Raw genomic sequence first — 22,708 nt, forward strand, 5'->3', positions numbered from 1 at the left:
CATTAAGGGGCAAAAACAAGGACTGGTCGGCTCGGAGTCAGTATACTGTGTCTGAGTGGGGTATTCATGTTAAACTGCGGCATGGTATCTCAGTGAGCTAGCACTATAAATCGGCATCAGTCCGGACTAGTACAAGCAGCCACACACACACATACACGCGCATGCACGTCGCTATATAAGTGCAATAATCTTGGACGCGACGTTAAACCCAATTTCACCTCACCTCACCTCATATATTAAGATCAGTCCAAATATTTCTGACCTAAGTAGGGGCTAAAGTGTTCATGGAAGGCAACCAGCAACACGGCCCGTGTTCCTCACACTGTAGAAATGTCCCGTGAAGATCCGGGGTAGAATAGGTCTTCAGCAACCCACGCTTCATGTAAAAGACGACTATGTTTGTCGTAAGAGGCGACTAATGGGATCGGGTGATCGGGGAATTGCGTCGATCGATGCTCATGATGTCAATCACTGGATTCTTTGGTCCAGACTCGATTATTTACAGACCGCCGTCATATAGCTGGAGTGTTGCTGAGTGCGGCGTAAAACAACAAAGAAAGAAAGAAAGCATTTTCGCTGATGGCGTGGCTCGTTGTTCATTCTCTCAATCACTGGTTTATCTGTTATAGAATCGATCACAGGCCGTCGAGTTGGATTATTGATGAGTGGGAATTAAAAAAAACAACCACACCTAAAGAATTTCATACATCACTCTGCCACCGGATATGTGTGCTATTTGTCCCACTGCCATTTGTATACAGCCTTTATATACTATAACCGCTGCATGTTGTATTCTGGTGTGCTTGTTTCAAATACATGTAGGGGGCACGGGTGGCCCAGTCGTCTAGGGTGCCGCGATTCGTTGTGCAAAGTTGCGTCCCTTGGGCACGCCAGAAACCTATGATTCTGAGTTCGAATCCCACACACAGTCCACACACAGTCACGATGCGCACAATCTCCGCCTAGTCCGTCGACACTCTGCGGGCTATCACTGAAACTGAGAAAATACCATTGATCTACACAAACACAAACTTATGATATAAATACTTAGAGAATTAAATTTTGAATCAAGCTTGAAAGTATGTGAAATAAATGTCGTACACTTAACAGTTGCCATTGGATATAAAAAAATGTAGAAATGTAATTTAGACAGACAGACATTGTGAGTCTACACATATACATGATTTAAGAATGATTGGTTAACTATTTGTTTTTATTCTACAGTGTATGTCCAAAGTGATGCCTCCGTCACTTAACATAATTGCGCCTACACTCAAAACACTCAAGATTGACCTCAGCCTCTGAAGTGTTTTGAGCTTCCTATTTTCACCGGCTCGGTGTCAGTATAATGTGTCTATGTAGGGCATCCATGCTCGACTGCGTCACGGTATCTCAGCCAGCAATACAAGATTGTTATAAGCCCTGACTATTATGAGAAGCCGACGTCGCTGTATGAGTGAAATATTCTTGGACGGGAAGTTAAACCCCATTCTACCCCACTTCACCTGTCCAGAAAACCATTGTATGTGTTGCGAAGCAGAATGGTTTAGGTTTTGGTTTAGTTTGTTGTTTAACGCCGCACTCAGCAATATTCCAGCTATATGACGGCGGTCTGTAAATAATCGAGTCTGGACCAGACAATCCAGTGATTGATATCACGAGCATCGATCTACTCAATTGTGATCGATGACATGCATCAAACCAAGTCATCGGGCCTGACCACCCGATCCCCTTAGTCGCCTTTTACAACAAGCATCGGTTGCTAAGACCTATTCTACCCAGGAATCTTCACGGGTCTGAAGAGAAGAATGAAAACGTATAGTCTCAAAACCAAATCCTGCAACACTGCAGGGATGTAAATCTTACATCCAATGATCCCGGTGTCACAGATCCATTGTTATCTCAATCAAACTAAAGTGATCATTCCGTTTTGTTTTACAAGTGATAAACGACCTTTCAATATTCAAATGCACTTTGAATAATACATGGTGCGGGCTGTAAATTATACATGAATTAGGTAGCAGATGCTGAAATACAAACCTCTACAAGGTTGGGCATGCAAATACAGATTTAACAGCACGGCAAATACCGTTAACACATCCCATATAAGACACACGTCTCTACACTCGTCACAGAGCAGACATTGCTGGTGGCCACGTGTTTGCTCCAAGTTGTTGGTAAAGTATTCATACTTTCATAATGATGTTGATGACAAGTTCAGTTTGTGCTTGATACCCGTGAAGATACGGGGTAGAATAGGTCTTCAGCAACCGATGCTTGCCGTAAAAGGTGACTATGCTTGTCGTAAGAGGCGACAAACGGGATCGGGTGGTCAGACTTGCTAACTTGGTTGATGCATATCATCGATCCCAATTGCGTGAATCAATGCTTATGATGTCAATCACCGGATTGTCTGGTCCGGACTCGATATTTTTAAAGGCCGCCATCATATAGTTAGAATATTGCTGAATGCGGCGTTAACAACAAAGTATTTAATCGGGTCTGGTCCATACGGTCCAGTGATTGACATCATGAGCATCGGTCTACGCAATTGGGAATTAAGACAAAGTTCTTGCCACAACGATACATGGAACCCGCGATCAAAAGATGATGGTTGTTTGTTTGTTTGTTTGTTGTTTTACGCCGCACTCAGCAATATTCCAGCTATATGACGACGGTCTGTAAATAATCGAGTCTGGACCAGACAATCCAGTGATTGATCATAAGATGGTGGTGTGCCTAAGGGACGCAAATCTGCATGACGGATTTCAGCGGCTTAGAAGGCTGGATCACTTTCATCCCAAAAGACAGTTGGTATTGAAGATAACATTAACTTCACAGTCAAGCTGTTCACTGATTCAATGGGTCAAATTCAAAGTTTCTGCATTTAGTTAATACTTTTGTTTCAGAATAAGACAGAATGATGTTGGGACTCTGCCTTCTTGTGTCATTTGCGGTGGCTGGAATTTCAGGTAGGCTGTCCAATATATTTTGTATTCAATACAATTCCCTGAAATTTAAGGAACTCACAGACAGATTTAAACATTGAAAGAATATATCGGTCTTTGACAATGGGTGGTTTAGGCTTCTCAGTTGGCTACGCTGACATTTGTTCGACGTCGTGTCCCCGCACAATATTCACGTAGGTAATCCACTTGCTTTAAACATCTACGACCTGTTTTTGTTTGGTTTGCCTCCCAAATTAATCAGTGACCCGTTATGTTCTTAAAGCAGCCTTAAAACCACACTCAGTCCTTGAGTCACTCACAATTGCATTCTTCAGTCCCACTACAGTCAGATGTTTCTCCGACCCGTGAATATTCCGGGATAGAATACGTCTTCAGCAACCCAAACTTGCCGTAAAAGGCGACTAACGGGATCGGGTGGTCAGGCTCGCTGACTTGGTTGATGCAAGTCATCGATTCCAATTTCGTGGATCGATGCTCATGACGCCAATCACTGGATTATCTGGTCCAGACTCGAATATTTGGACCGACGTCATATAGCTGGAATATTGATAAGTGCGGCCTTAAACAACAAACAAACGAACCTTGTCCTCTGCTTGTAAAGCCTATCCACGTACCTCGTTTCCTTTCCCTAGCTTTTGCCATCATACTTAATGCATAGAGGTACATGGCCAGTCTTAACACATATTGACTGGTACGTGTTTTCCCAGCCACATCCACTGTTGTTTTGACGTCGTTGTGTTTGTAATTAGCGATAACCTCAATTACGTTAAAATTGTGTAGCAATCAAGCAAAAGGCGACTATTCTGAGTCGATTGTAGGATTCCGACTATACCATGAAGCATGTATTTATGAATCACCTTCAAATAGTGACCATACTAGGTGTTTGCGAAAGGATGGGTGCCACCCGTCACAAACACATGCAAAGGCACGTCAATTGTTCGCCTGAAAAAAAACTGAGAATATGGTACATGTCAAAATAGGGAAATGCATCGGACATAGTTTTGTGACTGATGCCTCAAATTTGGAAATGTCCTCCACATGTCTACCATAAAACGTTTTACTGAGGCCGAGTATGCTCGATTGAATATCAAAAGTTATGTAATGTAAACACCAACGGGATCGGCAGGTCAGCCTCGCTGACTTCGTTGATGCATGGCATCGTATCCCAATTGCGTGGATCGATGCTCATGATGTCAATCAATTGTTTGTCTGGTCCAGACTCGATTATTTACAGACCGCCGTCATATAGCTGGAATATTGCTGAGTGCTGCGTTAAACAACAAACCAACCAACAACAATCAATCAAGCTTACCCGTGAATACACAATGTATTTGTGTGCTGGCGATTAGGTTGCCTAACTCTGAGAGTGTGGGTTCAAATCCCGGTTAGGACTCAACCCCAGAAGTACAAGAATTTGTACTTCACTTGGAAAGTGTAATCCCAAATAAAAGTATGTTATAAACTTACTGTATTCAAAATATAATCATTTTACTTTTATGATGTTATGATTTCAACAAACTGAAGACTTTTCAGATCTCCCAAAGTGCGACTGCAGAGGCTGACTGTTTTGTTTGTTTTGAGTTAGTGTGAGTGAGTTTGGTTTTACGCCGCGTTTTGCAATATTCCAGCAATATCACGGCGGGGGACACCAGAAATGGGCTTCACACATAGTACCCTTGTCGGGAATCGAACACGGGTCTTCGGCGTGACAAGCGAACACTTTAACCACTAGGCTACCCGACCGCCCCTGTTTGTTTTAAGATGCACCGATGAGTGTTTGTAGCTCATACATCAAATGTCAAAATGCCACTGTGGCCATACATTAAAAGAGGGTGATGGTTGGTGTTGAGAAATATCAAACATTAAATCGATAAGCCTTAGCTAACTCATGTTGGTTTTATTCCTCAGCTGGCTGTTCTGATGGATATACAGAGGTTGAAACCAAAATGTGCATCAGAGAAGGCCAGAACAATAACACTGGAGGCTCTCAACAGGCGTCTTCAAACTATGGTGTGATGTGGTTACCAATTAGCATGTCTATATTTTCTTCGTTAACAATTATGTCAACAATTATCCCTCGCCCCGTGAAGATCCGGGGTAGATTAGGTCTTCAGCAACACATGCTTGTCTTTAAAGGCGACTATGCATATCATAAGAGGCGACTAATTGAATCGGGTGGTCAGCCTCGCTGACATGGTTGATAAATGTCATCGTATCCCAATTGCGTGGATCGATGCTAATGATATCAATCACTGCGGGACTGTCTGGTCCAGACTCGATTATTTAGTCATTGGTCTATGACGTCACATGTGCTGCGTTCATAAGTATCGATTACAAGTATGTTAATTTGAACAATCGAATATCTCTTGAATATGAATATGAATGATAAGTCTTCATTATTAACCAACAAGTGACCCGTGAAGATTCCGGGGTAGAATAGGTCTTCAGCAACCCATGCTTGCCGTAAAAGGCGACTATGCTTGTCGTAAAAGGCGACTAACGGGATCGGGTGGTCAGGCTCGCTGACTTGGTTGATGCATGTCATCAATCTCATTTGCGTTGATCGATGCTCATGATATTAATCACTGGATTGTCTGGTCCAGACTCGATTATTTACATACCGCCGTCATACAGCTGGAATATTGCTGAGTGCGGTGTTAAACAACAAACTAAACCAACCAACAATTATGTATTAACGTTTCTTTTGGCGGTGGGTATATCAGAGATTAATTCACGTGAGCTACAGTCTTGTTAGCCTATCTTAGAGTTAGTTTTCAATTTTCAATCAATGACATGATCTTCAAAATACTATTTATGAGGATTCGTAAAACTTATACATCGTTATCCTGTTTGTGTTTCACGTTTTAACTAAACTTTTTTATCCGATATTTCTTTGGGTACATTATATTTTATAAATAGTGGTGGTTTATGTGTTTTTTGTTAAGTTGAAGCTAATTTTGCTCATCTATTTCACTCTTCAGGGTCCTGTCCTCAAGGGTTTACATTAACCCTTAATCCCAGAATGTGCTTCATCGTAAGTCCTCCAACGGACAGAAAGGACTTTGTCTCAGCCACGAAAAGGTGCGAACGGGTGCGTAACGGTCGCCTCGTCGTCCTGAATGCTGAAGACAAGTATGGCTTCGTTGCTGGAATTATATCTGTAATGGGACCCACTGGAAAAACATTTGGTAAGACCCACATTGGGATTCCGAGCTAGACTACATCCAAAGCACCTATGGGTGGTTGGTTGGTTTGTTGTATAACGCCGCACTCAGCAATATTCCAGCTATATGACAGCGGTCTGTAAAATAATCGAGTCTGGACCATACAATCCAGGGATTGACATCATAAGCATCGATTCACGCAATTGAGATCGATGACATGCATCAACCAAGTCAGCAAGCCTGACCACCCGATCCCGTTAGTTGCCTTTAACGACAAGCATAGTCACCTTTTACGGCAAGTATGGGTTGCTGAAGACCTATTCTACCCTGGAATCTTCACGGGTCCTCTATCATCATAACCGAAAATAGGTGACTTTGTTTTCTAGAAAGGAGAAAATATGACGCTAATGTAAAATGTAATGGTTTCCATCTCTTCGTGTAGCTCCAGGGATGAATGATTCTTTCTATATTTCAGGGTCAATCGACGACGGTTTGTGGGTTGGTCTTAAGCGAGCCTCCCTGACACTATTCAGGTGGAGCACAGGATCACCATATGTCTCGAACTGGGGGGTCGGGCAGCCGGAAAAGGTAATTGGAGAAGACTGTGGCCAGGTGTACCCCGGTGGAATCAGGAACCAACTGTGCAACCTCCCACGCCGATACATCTGTGAGATTGCCGAGTAACAGCCGTCACGTGACTGTGTACTGATGTCAGTGAGAGGCCAACTGTCTGTAATAGAAGCATACATTGATTACGTTGACTGATAATAAAGTCGTATGTGATAAAAGCTTTTGATGTCGTGTTGTGAAAATAAAACTGACCATTTCCTATAAAGAACAAGCGTATAGTCGACGAAGTTATCTATTATCCCCCGCCCATTTTAGCACGTTATGGTCCCAAAACAGGTAACTGACCCAACATTTCTCCTATCCCATGTCAAAAAAGCTTCAATGGAAATTCTAAAATAAACATTTCTAAAACTCCTTATCATCAAATGGCACCAGTTCAGTATGTGCTTTATATATACACATGCAATGTTATGGAAGGAAATATTCAACAGTTTATTTGTTATACTCCATAAGTGAACCCCACCTATATTAAACCTTAAATCCAACTTGTTGACATGGAAACATCAACAATGAAAATGTCTAAAAGTGCTCAATATCAAAAGGCACCAGTTCAGTATGTGCCTGGTAAACATACAAAGTTTTGCAAGAAAGTATTTAACGGTTTTTGATTTACGCTCCGGAAACGAACACCACCCTAAAAGAACCTAAGTCCAACTTGTTGCCATGGAAACGTAAAAAAAAGTCCCATAGACAAACAAAGTTTCGTAGAGAAATATTTAACGGTTTCTGAGTTATACTCCGGAAACGATTTCAGGACGCATACAAGCACGGACGGACGGACGGACGGACAGACGGACAGAACCCATTTCAATATCTAAGAATAAGTTAAACTTCTTAAACTTAATTACCTTGATTTCACTTGGCCAATCCGAGCAGAAATTCAGGTACATATGTATGAACAAACAGACCCACAAGAAGGGGAGCACAAATGGTGCCCATGGGGATGCCTACGTTTTGTCTAAATGGCCCAATTTTAACGTGATGTTATCAATGAGGATTTGGTTTGGTTTGGATTGTTGTTTAACGCCGCATTATTCCAGCTAAATGACGGATGTCTGTAAATAATCGAATCTGGACCAGACAATCCAGTGATTGATATCATGAGCAATTGGGATCGATGACATACATCAACCCAGTCAGCGAGCCTGACCACCCGATCCCGTTGGTCGCCTCTTACGACAAACATAGTCGCCTTATACGGCAAGCATGAGTTCGTGAAGACTTGTGCTATCAATATCAATGAGGAAGTCCAGCATTTCATATAAATTGTTTTCTCAGTAAACTTCAGATTGCATTAAATATTTGCTTTCATTTTTACGTCATGAACCTCTGAATATACATACGTAACTGTATTTCCGGTCACCGTGTTTTGTAACAAAAGACCCATGGATTTAGAAATGAAGTTTTTCCTTCAGTTTATCACGTGGGATAGTGGTGTACAAAGTTGAAAAATCAAACGTTTTGACATGACTGGAAAATGGTTCAATTCTGAGATTGCAAGTCAAGCAAATCCTTAGGGTTTTTTAGAATCTACATGGTACTCACTCGTTTCAAATACTTTCTGTGAACATAAAATAAGTCTTTCCTTAATTCTTCCACGCCCTGAAGTTGTTTTGGGCTGAAGGAGAGTGAAATGAGAGTGACCTAATCTGGACATGTTTTAACTGATCGTCTGTCACATTCTGTCATGTTTCGTAATGTAGATGACCGCCTTCGTGATCTAGTGGTAGAGCGTCCGCCCGGAGAGCGGAAGGTCCGGGGTTCGATCCCCAGCCACGTCATACCAAAAGACGTTAAAATATGGTACTTGTTGTTACCCTGTCTGGCGCTCGGCATTAAAGGGCTAAAACAAGGACTGGTCGACTGACAAGGAGTCAGTATACTGTGTCTGAGTGGGGTATCTATGTTAAACTGCGGCATGGTATCTCAGTGTGCTAGCACTATAAATCGGCATCAGTCCGGACGAGTACAAGCAGCCACACACACGTGCATGCACGTCGCTATATTGGTGCAATAATCTTGGACGAGACGTTAAACCCAATTTCACCTCACTTCGTAATGTAGATAACCCATGCAATTTGTTCATTTTGTTTTTAAAACAGCTAAATATGCTTCGGGGAAATATATATCTCATTTCGCTAAAGTTAACCGGTCTAGATTTTGTAAGAATCAACTTTTGCACATTGAGCGATTAACTCCTTTAACTATAAGCGTAGTATATAGCTTTATCACGTACTGACTTTGCAATGTATCGTATGTTATTCATTCAGCCAGCGAGAAAATTAAAGTTCCAGGAAGGAATTCAGGTCGAGCATGTAACGCGCACTCAATCTCTCTCCCTTCACACAACTATTGCAATGTACTGTTCAACACGATTAAATACCAGGCTTCTATAAAACATGACTTTGTTAAATAAACATCACATGTAAAACAACGGGTTTGATATCAGAAATGTGTAATTTGTTTTCTTTAAAATCACATGTATGGTGCTTGCTGTGCATAGTTGAGCACAGCATTGTTTCAAATAGTTCACTGTATGTAATGTATGATTCATACTGCTTCATGGGACGGTTTACTGCTTTAACGGTTTTTTTTAAACTTATTAGATTATACACCCATAAACGTTCTTTGCTCCTGGATACATCAACAGGTTGGTCTGTAGTTTGCAATTATTTTCCTAAAAGATAATACGGTTGCATGATATATTCACGATGTTTGGGCTGAACATAGTAATATTCTTCTAAACATTTTTCAAATCTAAACCCGATGAAATCACAACACAAAACCACGGAACCGTACACAAAAGTAATGAGTGAGTTGGGTTTAACGCCGCTTTGAATAGTATTCCACTTACATCACGGCCTGTCACCTTGATGTGAGAGGAAAGCCTGAAGTGATGCGAGGTCTTCGACGATGGGACCAACCGTGCCCCCGTACACAACCCGTAAGAGGCACGCTGACTTAGTTGTTGCATATCATCGCATCCCAATTGCGTGAACGATGCTCATGATGTCAATGACTGGATTGTCTGGTCCAGACTTGATTATTTACAGACCGCCGTCATATAGCTGGAATATCGCTGAGTTCGGCGTTAGACAACAAACAAACAATCAAACATGATAGAATGGAGATAAACCTACTGTGTTTTGAACATTGATTTCTTTATACATTTAAAAATTGAAATAAGCGGTTGGTTCGTTTAATGTTTAACGCCGCCCTCAGCAATATTCCAGCCATATTAATTTTCCAGACAATCCAGAGCTTATGTACTCTACATTGGGATCATCAAATTTCAAATTCCATTCTACCTCGATATACAAAATTTCCATTCTACCTTGAAAATCCGAAACAAATCCTTTGGTTTTACAACAAGCAAACAACTAATTGTGAACAAAGTATAATTCTCACAGGTCCATTTTTACAGACGGGTCCAAGGATGGTGGCAAAGTTGCCAGTGCCACCATCAATGGATCCAGAGCTGTCTCCTCAAGAATACCAGATACTAGTTCAATCTTTACGGCTGAGGCCAAAGCTTTCTCAACAGTTTTGACATACTAGTATATTTAACAACAAACCCAATCTAAAAATGTCAGCATCTTTTCAGATTCATTGTCCTGCCTTCAGGCACTTAGAACGCTGTCATATAGCTTGAATATTGTTTAGTGCAACAAACAAACAAAGAAACAATCAGGCACTTAAACGTGTATCCTCATCCCATAATCCTTGACATTTTAGAACTTTTGAATGATCTATCTACTGGCCAATGTGACATCGTCCTTTGCTGGTTGCCAAAACATGTAGGCATAGCAGGTATCACTCAAAAGCCGATGCTGCAGCTAAAGCATTTCTTCACAAAACCGTTATCTCCACTACCTATCCCGTACAGCGATTTGAAAAGCGAACTTTAAAAAGGTATACACTGGATCTAATGCAAAAAAAGTTGGGACAACCAAGTAGGAATCAATCAAATTATACAATTAACCAGAGGAATAGTGCCCGTATATTTTGGAGGGTTGGACACATATTCTAAAAACGACATCACTTTGAAATCTCTCGAAATCATGAGTTGGTTGTTGGTTGGTTTGTTGTTTAACGCCGCACCCAGCAATAGTCAAGCTATATGCTGGCGGTCTGTAAATAATCGAGCCTGGACCAGACAATCGAGTGATTGATATCATGAGCATCGATCCACGCAATTGGGATCGATGACATGGATCAACCAAGTCAGCGAGCCTGACCACCCGACCTCGTTGGTCGCCTCTGACGAGAAGCATAGTCGCCTTTTATGGCAAGCATGGGTTGCTGAAGACCTTTTCTACCCCGGATCTTCACGGGTCCTGATTGCAGTGTGATGGAACTGAACACACAGAATACTTTCTGCAAATAGGGACGATAAAAGCGTTTCCATAATCACGTGACATGGTTGCTGAAACAGAGTCGATGCTACGAATCAGACTGTATCATGAGCATGTGTTTATGAATAACTATGAAGAGGCGATACAAGATGTTCGCTAAAAGGTCAGCCTAACCTGCCAAACCGATGGCAAGCGTCACACACACATGCAAATACAAGTTAATTGTTCACCCGGTAAAATACAATAACATGGTAATTTGCATGGGACATCATTCTTGTCGCGTCAGTTTTGGAAATATCCTCCTTTTTCATCTTCCCGAGGCAAGACAGTTAACTGACTATAAAAGTCCAGTTTCCACCCTTGCCGAACTAGGCTGGTATTATGGAGTTACATTTTGGCTGGACTAATGAGTCCATGCATAGTCCAATCCAAAATTGCGCAATGAAATCAAAATCCGGTTTGTAAACTGACGTGCTGATTTCGCTCAATTGTAGGATTTACAAAGCATATGCACCGCCAACTGGATGTCAACAGATATTTTCAAAATCTTTTCATGTTTTTAATCAAGGTGCTCGCATGATTTGATTCACTTCGGGATGTAAGACCCGTTTTATCACAATATAGATATTGATTGTCGATCAGATCGTCTTGACTCGGCGCCAGCATTTTGTTTGAAGCAAAGGCATGTAATACGAGAGGTGAAATTTGATTGGTCCATAGGAGGGGAACAGAAGGGACATAATTTTGTAATAACTACTGGTGGCGCTACGATCGAGTCCAGGAATCCCAGGCTTGTTCGGCAAGGGTGGAAACTGGACTTTTATGGTCAGTTAACTCCCTTGCGACCATATAAGGTCTAGTTCAGTTAATTCCCTTGCTACCCGTGAAGATCCGGGGTAGAATAGGTCTTCAGCAACCCATGCTTGCCGTAAAAGGCGACTATGCTTGTCGTGAAAGGCGACTAACGGGATCAGGTGGTCAGGCTCACTGACTTGGTTGATCCATGTCATCGATCCCAATTGCGTGGACCCTGAAGATCCGGGGTAGCAACCCATGCTTGTCGTAAAAAGGGCACAATGATTGTCGTCAGAGACGACGAACGGGGTCTGGTGGTCAGACTCGCTCACATGGTTGATGCATGTCATCGATCCCAATTGCGTGGATCGATGCTCATAAGATGAATCACTGGATTGTCTGGTCCAGACACGATTATTTACGTCATATAACTGGAATATTGATGAATGCGGCGTTAAACAACAAACAAACAAACCAACCACTTAAACTAACAACATTCTGTTAAAAATTATTATAAATCAACAATGAATGTTCAACAGTTTGATATATTTCAGTTTAATTTCTACAACTTGAAACTGTCAGTTGCTAGTACATGTGTGTTATAACTGCAGTTGTGCATCGTGTTGCATCTTCATCAGTATGTAGACACAGAGAGGATGCTGCTACATGGGCACCTCACAGATGTATCGGATTTTGCGATCGCAGCGTTGGAGAGCAAGCCCCTCCAACTCCATCAGGCCACAGTTGTACCGTGTTGACGAGGTCGGCTGATTCTCCGCCCAGTTGGTGACAAACATGGACCCAGAGTTCCATTGGAACCCAGTACTAGTTGCACGCTTCAAACCAATCCACAATCTGTAGTCATTATATTCTGAAACAAGACGAATCTTTCTTGTGGGAGCCACATAACGGCCAAACATATCAACTTAAATTATAACTAATGTTTGGTTTATTCGTACATTTCAAATATTGGTAAACTGTTTTGGTAATTAAGCAGCCGTCTTGGTTTGTGTGTTTGCTCTACGACGCATTTGTGAAAGAGACTTCCTTTCCGAGATATCCAAACATACCCCAAGACAATTCTCTGACAAATGATTGGATGACATTGAAGGACAAAGTTCCTCGCTATGAATTGGGCGTAAAACAATTTATTATAAATTATTGGAATTTGATGAAGCTTGGTATTAATGATTTGTGAGGCCGGTCTGGATTGCATTGATTTTAGTGACTTCCATAAAAGGTGCAGGCTACTTGAGGTCACATGACATGAATTTCAGGAACTTGATTCACGAAAAATCAAAGATCAGTTGTTATAATAATTAACGCAAAATCTGCCGGGGGCACGGTCGGCCCAGTCGTCTAATGTGCCGCGATTCGCTGCGCAGTTTTGCGTCCCTAAGACACGCCAGAATAATTGTGGGTTCGAATCCCGGTTCGCCCCGATATGTTTCCAGGTTTGTCAGCACCATACCCGTGCTCGTGGGTTTCACCGAAGTGGTAAACGTCTGAGATCTGCATCACATCGGGCCTTCCTCCATCATTTAGCTGACACGCCGTGATATAACTAGAATATTTTTAAAAGCGGCGTTAAACCCAACTTACTCACCCTGCTCTTCACTCAAGGACGTTTGGTTGTGTGTCCTAACATGAATTTCAACGTATTTGTAGTTGCCTGTTATTCCCACTGTTTATGAAACTGGTAAAGAGAAAATCACACTTACTGCTGTATCCTACACCCTTAGACGAAGCACTTACGACTCCAAACACGAAGCCATATTTGTCAGGAGAGTCCAGATCCACAAGACGGCCGTTCTGGACTTTGGCGCACTCTCTCATGGCTTCAAGATAGGTCTTCTCATCGCCAGTAGAACTCACTTTGAAGCACAGACTGGGATTCTGGACCCTTGTATATCCACTTGGACAGGGCACTGAAGAATGTGATTGAGTGAAATTGGTATTATTTGTAGCTAATAACCAACTGATCAACAATATTTGTACTGCGAGACGTAGCATCTTGGCTGCTTGGTTGGTTTGTGGTTAAACGTCGCACTTAGCAATATTCCAGCTATATGACGGCGGTCTGTAAACAATCGAGTCTGGACGAGACAATCCAGTGATTGACATCATGAGCATCGATCCACGTAATTCGGACCCATGACACGCATCAACCAAGTCAGCGAGCCTGACCACCCGATCCCGTAAGTCGCCTTTTACGATAAGCATAGTCGCCTTTTACGCCAAGCATGCGTTGCTGAAGACCTATTCTACCTCGGCTCTTCTCGGGTCTGTTTATATAAACAGCCTTGGAGTGGTGACCTTGCACCATATAATGTCATAGTTCAATTCTATCATCAAATAAATGTTTTCTACGGTCACAAACGGTATCAAACACTGCATGATTCCTGAATGTGCTCATTAATATATTACATCACAACTTTTGTGACCAGTCAGTCGGATAGCGACAACGGTCAATATAGTTCCAATCGAAACTTGTCTTATAGACTGTAGCATAAGTACTGTATAGGCAAAAATTGTTTTAACTTTGTGACTGACAGCAGTCAGATGTCCAACAGCGAAAATATGAAACACGTAAAAGTTCGGATACATTTCCGCCAAATTAAATTCAGCTGTGTTGAATTCAAGACATTGACCCAGGCTGCCGAGGTCAACAGACACAGGTATGGGAGACCCGTGAAGATCCAGCGTAGAATAGGTCTTCAGCAACCCATGCTTGCAGTAAGAGGCGACTATGCTTGTCTTAAAAGGCGACTAACGGGATCAGGTAGTCAGGCTCGCTGATTTTGTTGATGCACGTCATCGTATCCCAGTTGCATGGATCGATGCTCATGACATAAGTCACTGGATTGTCTGGTCCAGACTCGATTATTCACAGACCGCCGTCATATAACTGTAATATTGCTGAGTGTGGCGCTAAACAATCAAACAAACAAACAAACAAACAAGCAAACATGTGTGGGAACTGATATCCCAACACTCCTCGCTACATTTCATCTCAATATATATCTCCAAAGTTGCATCCACTTGTGAAAGGCTTTTGATAATGAAAATAATTATCCTGATAAGTTGTCCACATTCCTGATCATCAATTCTGAGTCGATCGCCGATTGACACTGAAAGTAGAACCTACCAGGCCTTTAATATTTGAATATTTATCTGTAAATGACGGATATTGTTTTAATCTGTTGGCTTGACCTTGCCCAGAAACCTACCCATCGATGCTCATGTCAATCACTAGATTGTCTGGTCCAAACTCGACTATTTACAGACCACCCTCATTTAGCTGGATTATTGCTGAATGGGGCGTTAAACAACCACAAAATACAAAGAAACAATAAACCGACCATACCATACAGTACATAGTCTCCAAAAGTGTTTTGTTTGGCCCTGTAGCACCTCGTGGCCACTTCCTCTCTGTAGCCCTCGGAGCAGGCAGCTGGGGAGTAGAATAATAGAAATAAGATAAACCCCGGCTAAAACAATGAATCAGTTGTTCTAATGTTATAGTAATTCGGGGCCTAACGTAATAACAATTCGGGGCCTATTGTAATAATTACCTGGGGCCTAACGCGATAACCATTCGGTGCCTACTGTAATAATTATCCAGGGCCTAATGTAATAATTATCCGGGATCTAACCACCATGTACTAATCAACAGATGATTCGTGTAGGGAAGCGTATTCATGCCATATTCTTCTATACATATGCCATTTCTATTCTCTAGTATGTACTGTTTATCACATCATTTAATAGGACTTGAAATGTAATAACCAATATTGAGGCAATGATATTTAATGCAAAATATATTTGACAGCCAACCTGAAATTCCAGCCACTGCACATGATGCCAAAATGATGAGTCTCAACATCTCTGTAACTAGAGAATTCTGAAATAGAAAAATGACTTACTGCAGAAAGGTGTTTGAATTTGACAATTTGAAAAAGCGAACACTTTCCGTTCAATATACAGTAAATGCTTGCTGTTAAAGGTGACTATGCTTGTCGTAAAAGACGACTAACGGGATCGGGTGGTCTGGCTCGCTGACTTGGTTGTTGCATGTCATCGATCCGAATTGCGTGGATCGATGCTCATGATATCAATCACTGGATTGTCTGGTCCAGACTCGATTATTTACAGACCGCTGTTATATAGCTATACATATTCCAGCTATATGACGGCGGTCTGCAAATAATCGAGTCAACAAAGTCAGCAAGCCTGACCACCCGATCCCATTGGTCGCCTCTTACGGCAAGCATGGGTTGCTGAAGACCTATTCTACGCCGGATCTTCACGGGTCCATGCATCAACCAAGTCAGTGAGCATGACCACCCGATCCCGTTGGTCGCATCTTACGACAAGCATAGTCGCCTTTTACGGCAAGCATGCAATCACATGTACATCTGATGACAGTAACTAATAATAAATCGGTTGCGCCTTTTTTACTTTTGGCCAAGGAACATGAACATAAAACATAATTCCTTCATATGTTTTGTTTAAATCAATAGAGGTAAAGGACAAAAGAATAAGTGCAAGTTTCAACTTCCATCAAGAAACATATACTAACACACAATGACAACGTTTCATCAACGTTAGGGGGCACGGGTGGCCCAGTCGTGTAAGGCGCCGCGATTCGCTGTGCAGAGTTGCGTCCCTTGGGCACGCCAGAAACCTATGATTGTGGGTTCGAATCCCGGTTCGCCCCGATTATGTTTCTAGGTTTGTCAGCACCATACCCGTGCTCGTGGGTTTCACCGAAGTGGTAAACGTCTGGGACCTGCATCACTTCGGGCTTTCCTCCCACATTAAGCTGACACGCCGTGATATAACTGGAATACTGTTAAAAGCGGCGTTAAACCCAACTCACTCACTCACTCACTCATCAACGTTAACTCAAAAGCCAAGAAAAGGATGTGGCCGTACAAAATTCCCGCATGACTAAATACACAGAACAACTTCGATCTTTGTGGCCATTTTGTCAAATACCACAAAGTTTGAGTATGCGTTTTCAAAGTGTTTCAGTATAGTTCCTGATGAACATAATAACATCTCACGACTAATTACATGTAAGGAATATTTTTTTGCATCGGCAAACCGTACGCAAAATTCCAACTCTGATTCTTTCAAATATAACCTTGTATTCATGACTAAATTGTATATATCAACTTGTTCTCGTCGCTATTTGCCTAACATAATGCCGATGCGACATTAAATTTTAACTCACTCACTCGACCCAACACTCAGTCGAATTGAAACCGTCCTTATAAGGATAATAGTTACAATTTTGCCTATCATAAACATTTTAATAAAAGTATAGAATTATAAATATAATACTTATACTTTACCAATACTTGGGTGTACAAACGTGACTGCCTGCAGTGTCTTCCCAGTGACGAATGTTGAACTGTGTCTCTTTATATGGGAAGCGTTAATGGTATTTGTAATGAATGTATGGAGTTCCATTGCAGCCTGTTTCCACAGATAATAGAGACTGACTATTCTCTGTCGTTGATGTTTTATATTTACATAATCTTATCAGGCTAATGTATAGGTTATGGATCAATTTTTGAATTCAGACATGTATCATCTATATATTCAAAGTGTTTTGAAAATTAACTGAGTTAGGAAGACAGTATGTATCAATATATGGATACTGACATCGGAAGGTGGTATGATATGAATGTAGATGTTCGAAACTTGATCAGTGGATGAAAGGTTGGTTGGTTGGTTGGTTGGTTGCAATATTCCAGCTATATGACCGCAGTCTGTAAATAATCGAGTCTGGACCAGACAATCCAGTGATTGATATCATGAGCATCGGTTTACTCAATTGGGATCGGTGACATGCATCAACCAAGTCAGCGAGCCTGACCGCCCGATCCCGTTTGTCGCCTTTTAAACAAGCATCAGTTGCTAAGACCTATTCTACCCCGGAATTTTCACGGGTCTGAAGAGAAGAATGAAATTGTATAGTTTCAAAACTAACTCCTGCAACACTGCAGGGATGTAAATCCTACATCCAATGATCCCGGTGTCACAGATCCATTTTTATCTCAATTAAACTAATGTGATCATTCCGTTTTGTTTTACAAGTGATAAACGACCTTTTAATATTCAAATGCACTTTGAATTATACATGATACAGGCTGTAAATTATACATGAATTAGGTAGCAGATGCTGAAATACAAACCTCTACAAGGTTGGGCATGCAAATACAGATTTAATAGCACTGCAGATACCGTTAACACATCCCATATAAGACACACGTCTCTACACTCGTCACAGAGCAGACATTGCTGGTGGCCACGTGTTTCCTCCAAGTTGTTGGTAAAGTATTCATACTTTCATAACGATGTTGATGACAATTTCAGTTTGTTCTTGATACCCGTGAAGATCCGGGGAAGAATAGGTCTTCAGCAACCCATGCTTGCCGTAAAAGGTGACTATGCTTGTCGTAAAAGACGACTTACGGGATTTGGTGGTCAGGCTCATATAGTAAGAATATTGCTGAATGCAAATGCAAAGTATTTAATCGGGTCTGGTCCATATGATCCAGTGATTTACATCATGAGCATCGGTCTACGCAATTGGGATACGATGACATGTATCAACCACATTAGCGAACCTGACCTCCCGATCCAATTAAGACAAAGTTCTTGCCACAACTATACATGGAACCCGCGATCATAAGATGATTGTTGGTTGGTTGGTTGGTTGTTTTACGCCGCACTCAGCAATATACCAGCTATATGACGGTAGTCTGTAAATAATCGAGTCTGGACCAGACAATCCAGTGAATGACATCATGAGCATCGACCCACGCAATTGAGGATCGATGGCTTGCATCAACCAAGTCAGCGAGGCTGACCACCCGATCCCGTTAGTCGCCTTTTACAACAAGCATAGTCGACTTTTATGGCAAGCATGTGTTGCTGAAGACCTATTCTACCCCGGAATCTTCACGGGTCTTCAGCGGTTTAGAAGGCTGGATCACTTTGACCCCAAAATAGAGTTGGTATTGAAGATAACATTAACTTCACAGACAAGTAGTTTGCGAGGAGTGAGTGAGTTAATATTTAACGTCACATCGGCAATATTTCAGCCATATCGTGACGTTTGCGAGGAAAATGTTCACTGATTTAATGGATCAAACTCACGAGTTTCTTGCATTTAGTTAATATTTTTGTTTCAGAATCAGACATCATGATGTTGGGACTCTTCCTTCTTTTATCATGTGCGGTGGCTGGAATTTCAGGTAGGTTGTCAAATATATTTTGTATTCAATAATTTTATACAATTCCCTGAAATTTAGGCAACTCACAGACAGATTTAAACATTGAAAGAATGTATCGGTCTTTGACAACGGGTGTTTTAGGCTTCTAAATTGGCTACGCTGACATTTGTTTGACGTTGTTAAACAACACACAAACAAACAACAATCAATCAAGCTTACCCGTGAATACACAATGTATTTGTGTGCTGGCGATTAGGTTCCCTAACCCTGAGAGTATGGGTTCAAATCCCGGTTAGGACTCAACCCCAGAAGTACAATAATTTGTACTTCACTTGGAAAGTGTAATCCTAAATAAAAGTATGTTATAAACTTACTGTATTCAAAATATAATCATTTTACTTTTATGATGTTATGATTTCAACAAACTGAAGACTTTTCAGATCTCCCAAAGTGCGACTGCAGAGGCTGACTGTTTTGTTTGTTTTGAGTAAGTGTGAGTGAGTTTGGTTTTACGCAGCGTTTTCCAATTTTCCAGCAATATCATGGCGGGGGACACCAGAAATGGGCTTCACACATTGTCCCCATGTCGGGAATTGAACCCGGGTCTTCGGCGTGACGAGCGAACGCTTTAACCACTAGGCTACCCGACCGCCCCTGTTTGTTTTGAGATGAACCGATGAGTGTTTGTAGCTCGTACATCAAATGTCAAAATGCCATACATACAAAGAGGGTGATGGTTGGTGTTGAGAAATAGCAAACATTAAATCGATAAGCCTTAGCTAACTCATGTTGGTTTTATTCCTCAGCTGGCTGTTCTGATGGATATACAGAGGTTGAAACCAAAATGTGCATCAGAGAAGGCCAGAACAATAACACTGGAGGCTCTCAACAGGCGTCTTCAAACTATGGTGTGATGTGGTTACCAATTAGCATGTCTATATTTCCTTCGTTAACAATTATGTCAACAATTATCCCTCGCCCCGTGAAGATCCGGGGTAGATTAGGTCTTCAGCAACACATGCTTGTCTTTAAAGGCGACTATGCATGTCGTAAGAGGCGACTAATTGAATCGGGTGGTCAGCCTCGCTGACATGGTTGATAAATGTCATCGTATCCCAATTGCGTGGATCGATGCTAATGATATCAATCACTGCGGAAGTGTCTGGTCCAGACTCGATTATTTAGTCATTGGTCTATGACGTCACATGTGCTGCGTTCATAAGTATCGATTACAAGTATGTTAATTTGAACAATCGAATATCTCTTGAATATGAATATGAATGATAAGTCTTCATTACTAACCAACAAGTGACCCGTAAAGGGTTCCGGGGTAGAATAGGTCTTCAGCAACCCATGCTTGCCATAAAAGGCGACTATGCTTGTCGTAAAAGGCGACTAACGGGATCGGGTGGTCAGGCTCGCTGACTTGGTTGATGCATGTCATCAATCTCATTTGCGTTGATCGATGCTCATGATATTAATCACTGGATTGTCTGGTCCAGACTCGATTATTTACATACCGCCGTCATACAGCTGGAATATTGCTGAGTGCGGCATTAAACAACAAACTAAACCAACCAACAATTATGTATTAACGTTTCTTTTGGCGGTGGGTATATCAGAGATTAATTCACGTGAGCTACAGTCTTGTTAGCCTATCGTAGAGTTAGTTTTCAATTTTCAATCAATGACATGATCTTCAAAATACTATTTATGAGGATTCGTAAAACTTTTACATCGTTATCCTGTTTGTGTTTCACGTTTTAACTAAACTTTTTGATCTGATATTTCTTTGGGTACATTATATTTTATAAATAGTGGTGGTTTATGTGTTTTTTGTTAAGTTGAAGCTAATTTTGCTCATCTATTTCACTCTTCAGGGTCCTGTCCTCAAGGGTTTACATTAACCCTTAATCCCAGAATGTGCTTCATCGTAAGTCCTCCAACGGACAGAAAGGACTTTGTCTCAGCCACGAAAAGGTGCGAACGGGTGCGTAACGGTCGCCTCGTCGTCCTGAATGCTGAAGACAAGTATGGCTTCGTTGCTGGAATTATATCTGTAATGGGACCCACTGGAAAAACATTTGGTAAGACCCACATTGGGATTCCGAGCTAGACTACATCCAAAGCACCTATGGGTGGTTGGTTGGTTTGTTGTATAACGCCGCACTCAGCAATATTCCAGCTATATGACAGCGGTCTGTAAAATAATCGAGTCTGGACCATACAATCCAGGGATTGACATCATAAGCATCGATTCACGCAATTGAGATCGATGACATGCATCAACCAAGTCAGCAAGCCTGACCACCCGATCCCGTTAGTCGCCTTTAAAGACAAGCATAGTCACCTTTTACGGCAAGTATGGGTTGCTGAAGACCTATTCTACCCTGGAATCTTCACGGGTCCTCTATCATCATAACCGAAAATAGGTGACTTTGTTTTCTAGAAAGGAGAAAAATAAGACGCTAATGTAAAATGTAATGGTTTCCATCTCTTCGTGTAGCTCCTGGGATAAATGATTCTTTCTATATTTCAGGGTCAATCGACGACGGTTTGTGGGTTGGTCTTAAGCGAGCCTCCCTGACACTATTCAGGTGGAGCACAGGATCACCATATGTCTCGAACTGGGGGGTCGGGCAGCCGGAAAAGGTAATTGGAGAAGACTGTGGCCAGGTGTACCCCGGGGGAATCAGGAACCAACTGTGCAACCTCCCACGCCGATACATCTGTGAGATTGCCGAGTAACAGCCGTCACGTGACTGTGTACTGATGTCAGTGAGAGGCCAACTGTCTGTAATAGAAGCATACATTGATTACGTTGACTGATAATAAAGTCACATGTGATAATAGCTTTTGATGTCGTGTTGTGAAAATAAAACTGACCATTTCCTATAAAGAACAAGCGTATAGTGAACGAAGTCATCTATTATCCCCCGCCCATTTGAGCACGTTATGGTCCCAAAACAGGTAACTGACCCAACATTTCTCTTAGCTCATGTCAAAACAGCTGCAATGGAAATTCTAAAATAAACATTTCTAAAACTCCTTAACATCAAACGGCACCAGTTCAGTACGTGTATTATATATAGACATGCAATGTTAGGCAAGGAAATATTTAACAGTATATTTGTTATACTCCATAAGTGAACCCACCCTATATCAAAACTTAAATCCAATTTGTTTACATGGAAACATCAACAATAAAAAATGTCTAAAAGTGCTTAATATCAAAAGGCACCAGTTCAGTATGTGCCTGGTAAACATGCAACGTTTTGTAAGAAAGTATTTAACGGTTTTTGAGTTACGCTCCGGAAACGAACACCACCCTATAAGAACCTAAGTCCAACTTGTTGCCATGGAAACGTAAAAAATGGAAAATTCTAAAATTCCTAAATAGCAAAAGGCGCCAGTTCAGCATGAGTCCGATAGACATGCACACGCACGGATGGACGGACGGACAGAACCAATTTCAATATCCCCCGCCAACTTCCTTGGGGCGGGGGATAATGATGAATGTCTAAAGTTGATTTCACAAACTTCCA

The 22,708-nt window shown here is 41.6% G+C and overlaps 2 protein-coding genes and 1 pseudogene across 2 annotated transcripts; 2 read left to right on the plus strand and 1 right to left on the minus strand.

Moving 5' to 3' along the window:
• The first annotated feature begins 2,273 nt into the window (after window positions 1-2,273).
• Window positions 2,274-6,817, plus strand: LOC139457213 (C-type lectin domain family 17, member A-like; annotated as a pseudogene).
• A 5,758-nt stretch (window positions 6,818-12,575) lies between these two features.
• On the minus strand, window positions 12,576-17,391 carry LOC139457683 (uncharacterized). The gene is made up of 5 exons (XM_071239039.1): window positions 17,269-17,391; window positions 15,751-15,817; window positions 15,281-15,367; window positions 13,635-13,841; window positions 12,576-12,784 (listed from the first exon to the last, which is right to left on the minus strand). Exons 1-5 carry the CDS (start codon window positions 17,389-17,391, stop codon window positions 12,576-12,578), a joined length of 693 nt encoding a protein of 230 aa, XP_071095140.1.
• Window positions 17,392-18,352: 961 nt separating this feature from the next.
• LOC139457214 (uncharacterized) lies at window positions 18,353-21,911 on the plus strand. The gene is made up of 5 exons (XM_071238630.1): window positions 18,353-18,368; window positions 19,122-19,184; window positions 19,970-20,071; window positions 21,044-21,250; window positions 21,703-21,911. Exons 1-5 carry the CDS (start codon window positions 18,353-18,355, stop codon window positions 21,909-21,911), a joined length of 597 nt encoding a protein of 198 aa, XP_071094731.1.
• The last annotated feature ends 797 nt before the right edge of the window (window positions 21,912-22,708 follow it).

Source organism: Haliotis cracherodii, unplaced genomic scaffold, assembly GCF_022045235.1.
Source record: "Haliotis cracherodii isolate W230 unplaced genomic scaffold, xgHalCrac1.p SCAF_12, whole genome shotgun sequence".
NCBI lineage: Eukaryota > Metazoa > Mollusca > Gastropoda > Lepetellida > Haliotidae > Haliotis > Haliotis cracherodii.

Bases quoted from the DNA above. Each gene is read 5' to 3' on its own strand.
- LOC139457683 (XM_071239039.1), bottom strand. From the start codon at position 17,391: ATGGAACTCCATACATTCATTACAAATACCATTAACGCTTCCCATATA. The intron at 15,368-15,750 runs GTTGGCTGTCAA...TCTACTCCCCAG, and splicing joins TGCAGTGGCTGGAATTTCAG to CTGCCTGCTCCGAGGGCTAC. The intron at 13,842-15,280 runs GTATGGTCGGTT...CACATTCTTCAG, and splicing joins TGGAGACTATGTACTGTATG to TGCCCTGTCCAAGTGGATAT.
- LOC139457214 (XM_071238630.1), top strand. The intron at 19,185-19,969 runs GTAGGTTGTCAA...TTTATTCCTCAG, and splicing joins TGCGGTGGCTGGAATTTCAG to CTGGCTGTTCTGATGGATAT. The intron at 20,072-21,043 runs GTGTGATGTGGT...TTCACTCTTCAG, and splicing joins ACAGGCGTCTTCAAACTATG to GGTCCTGTCCTCAAGGGTTT.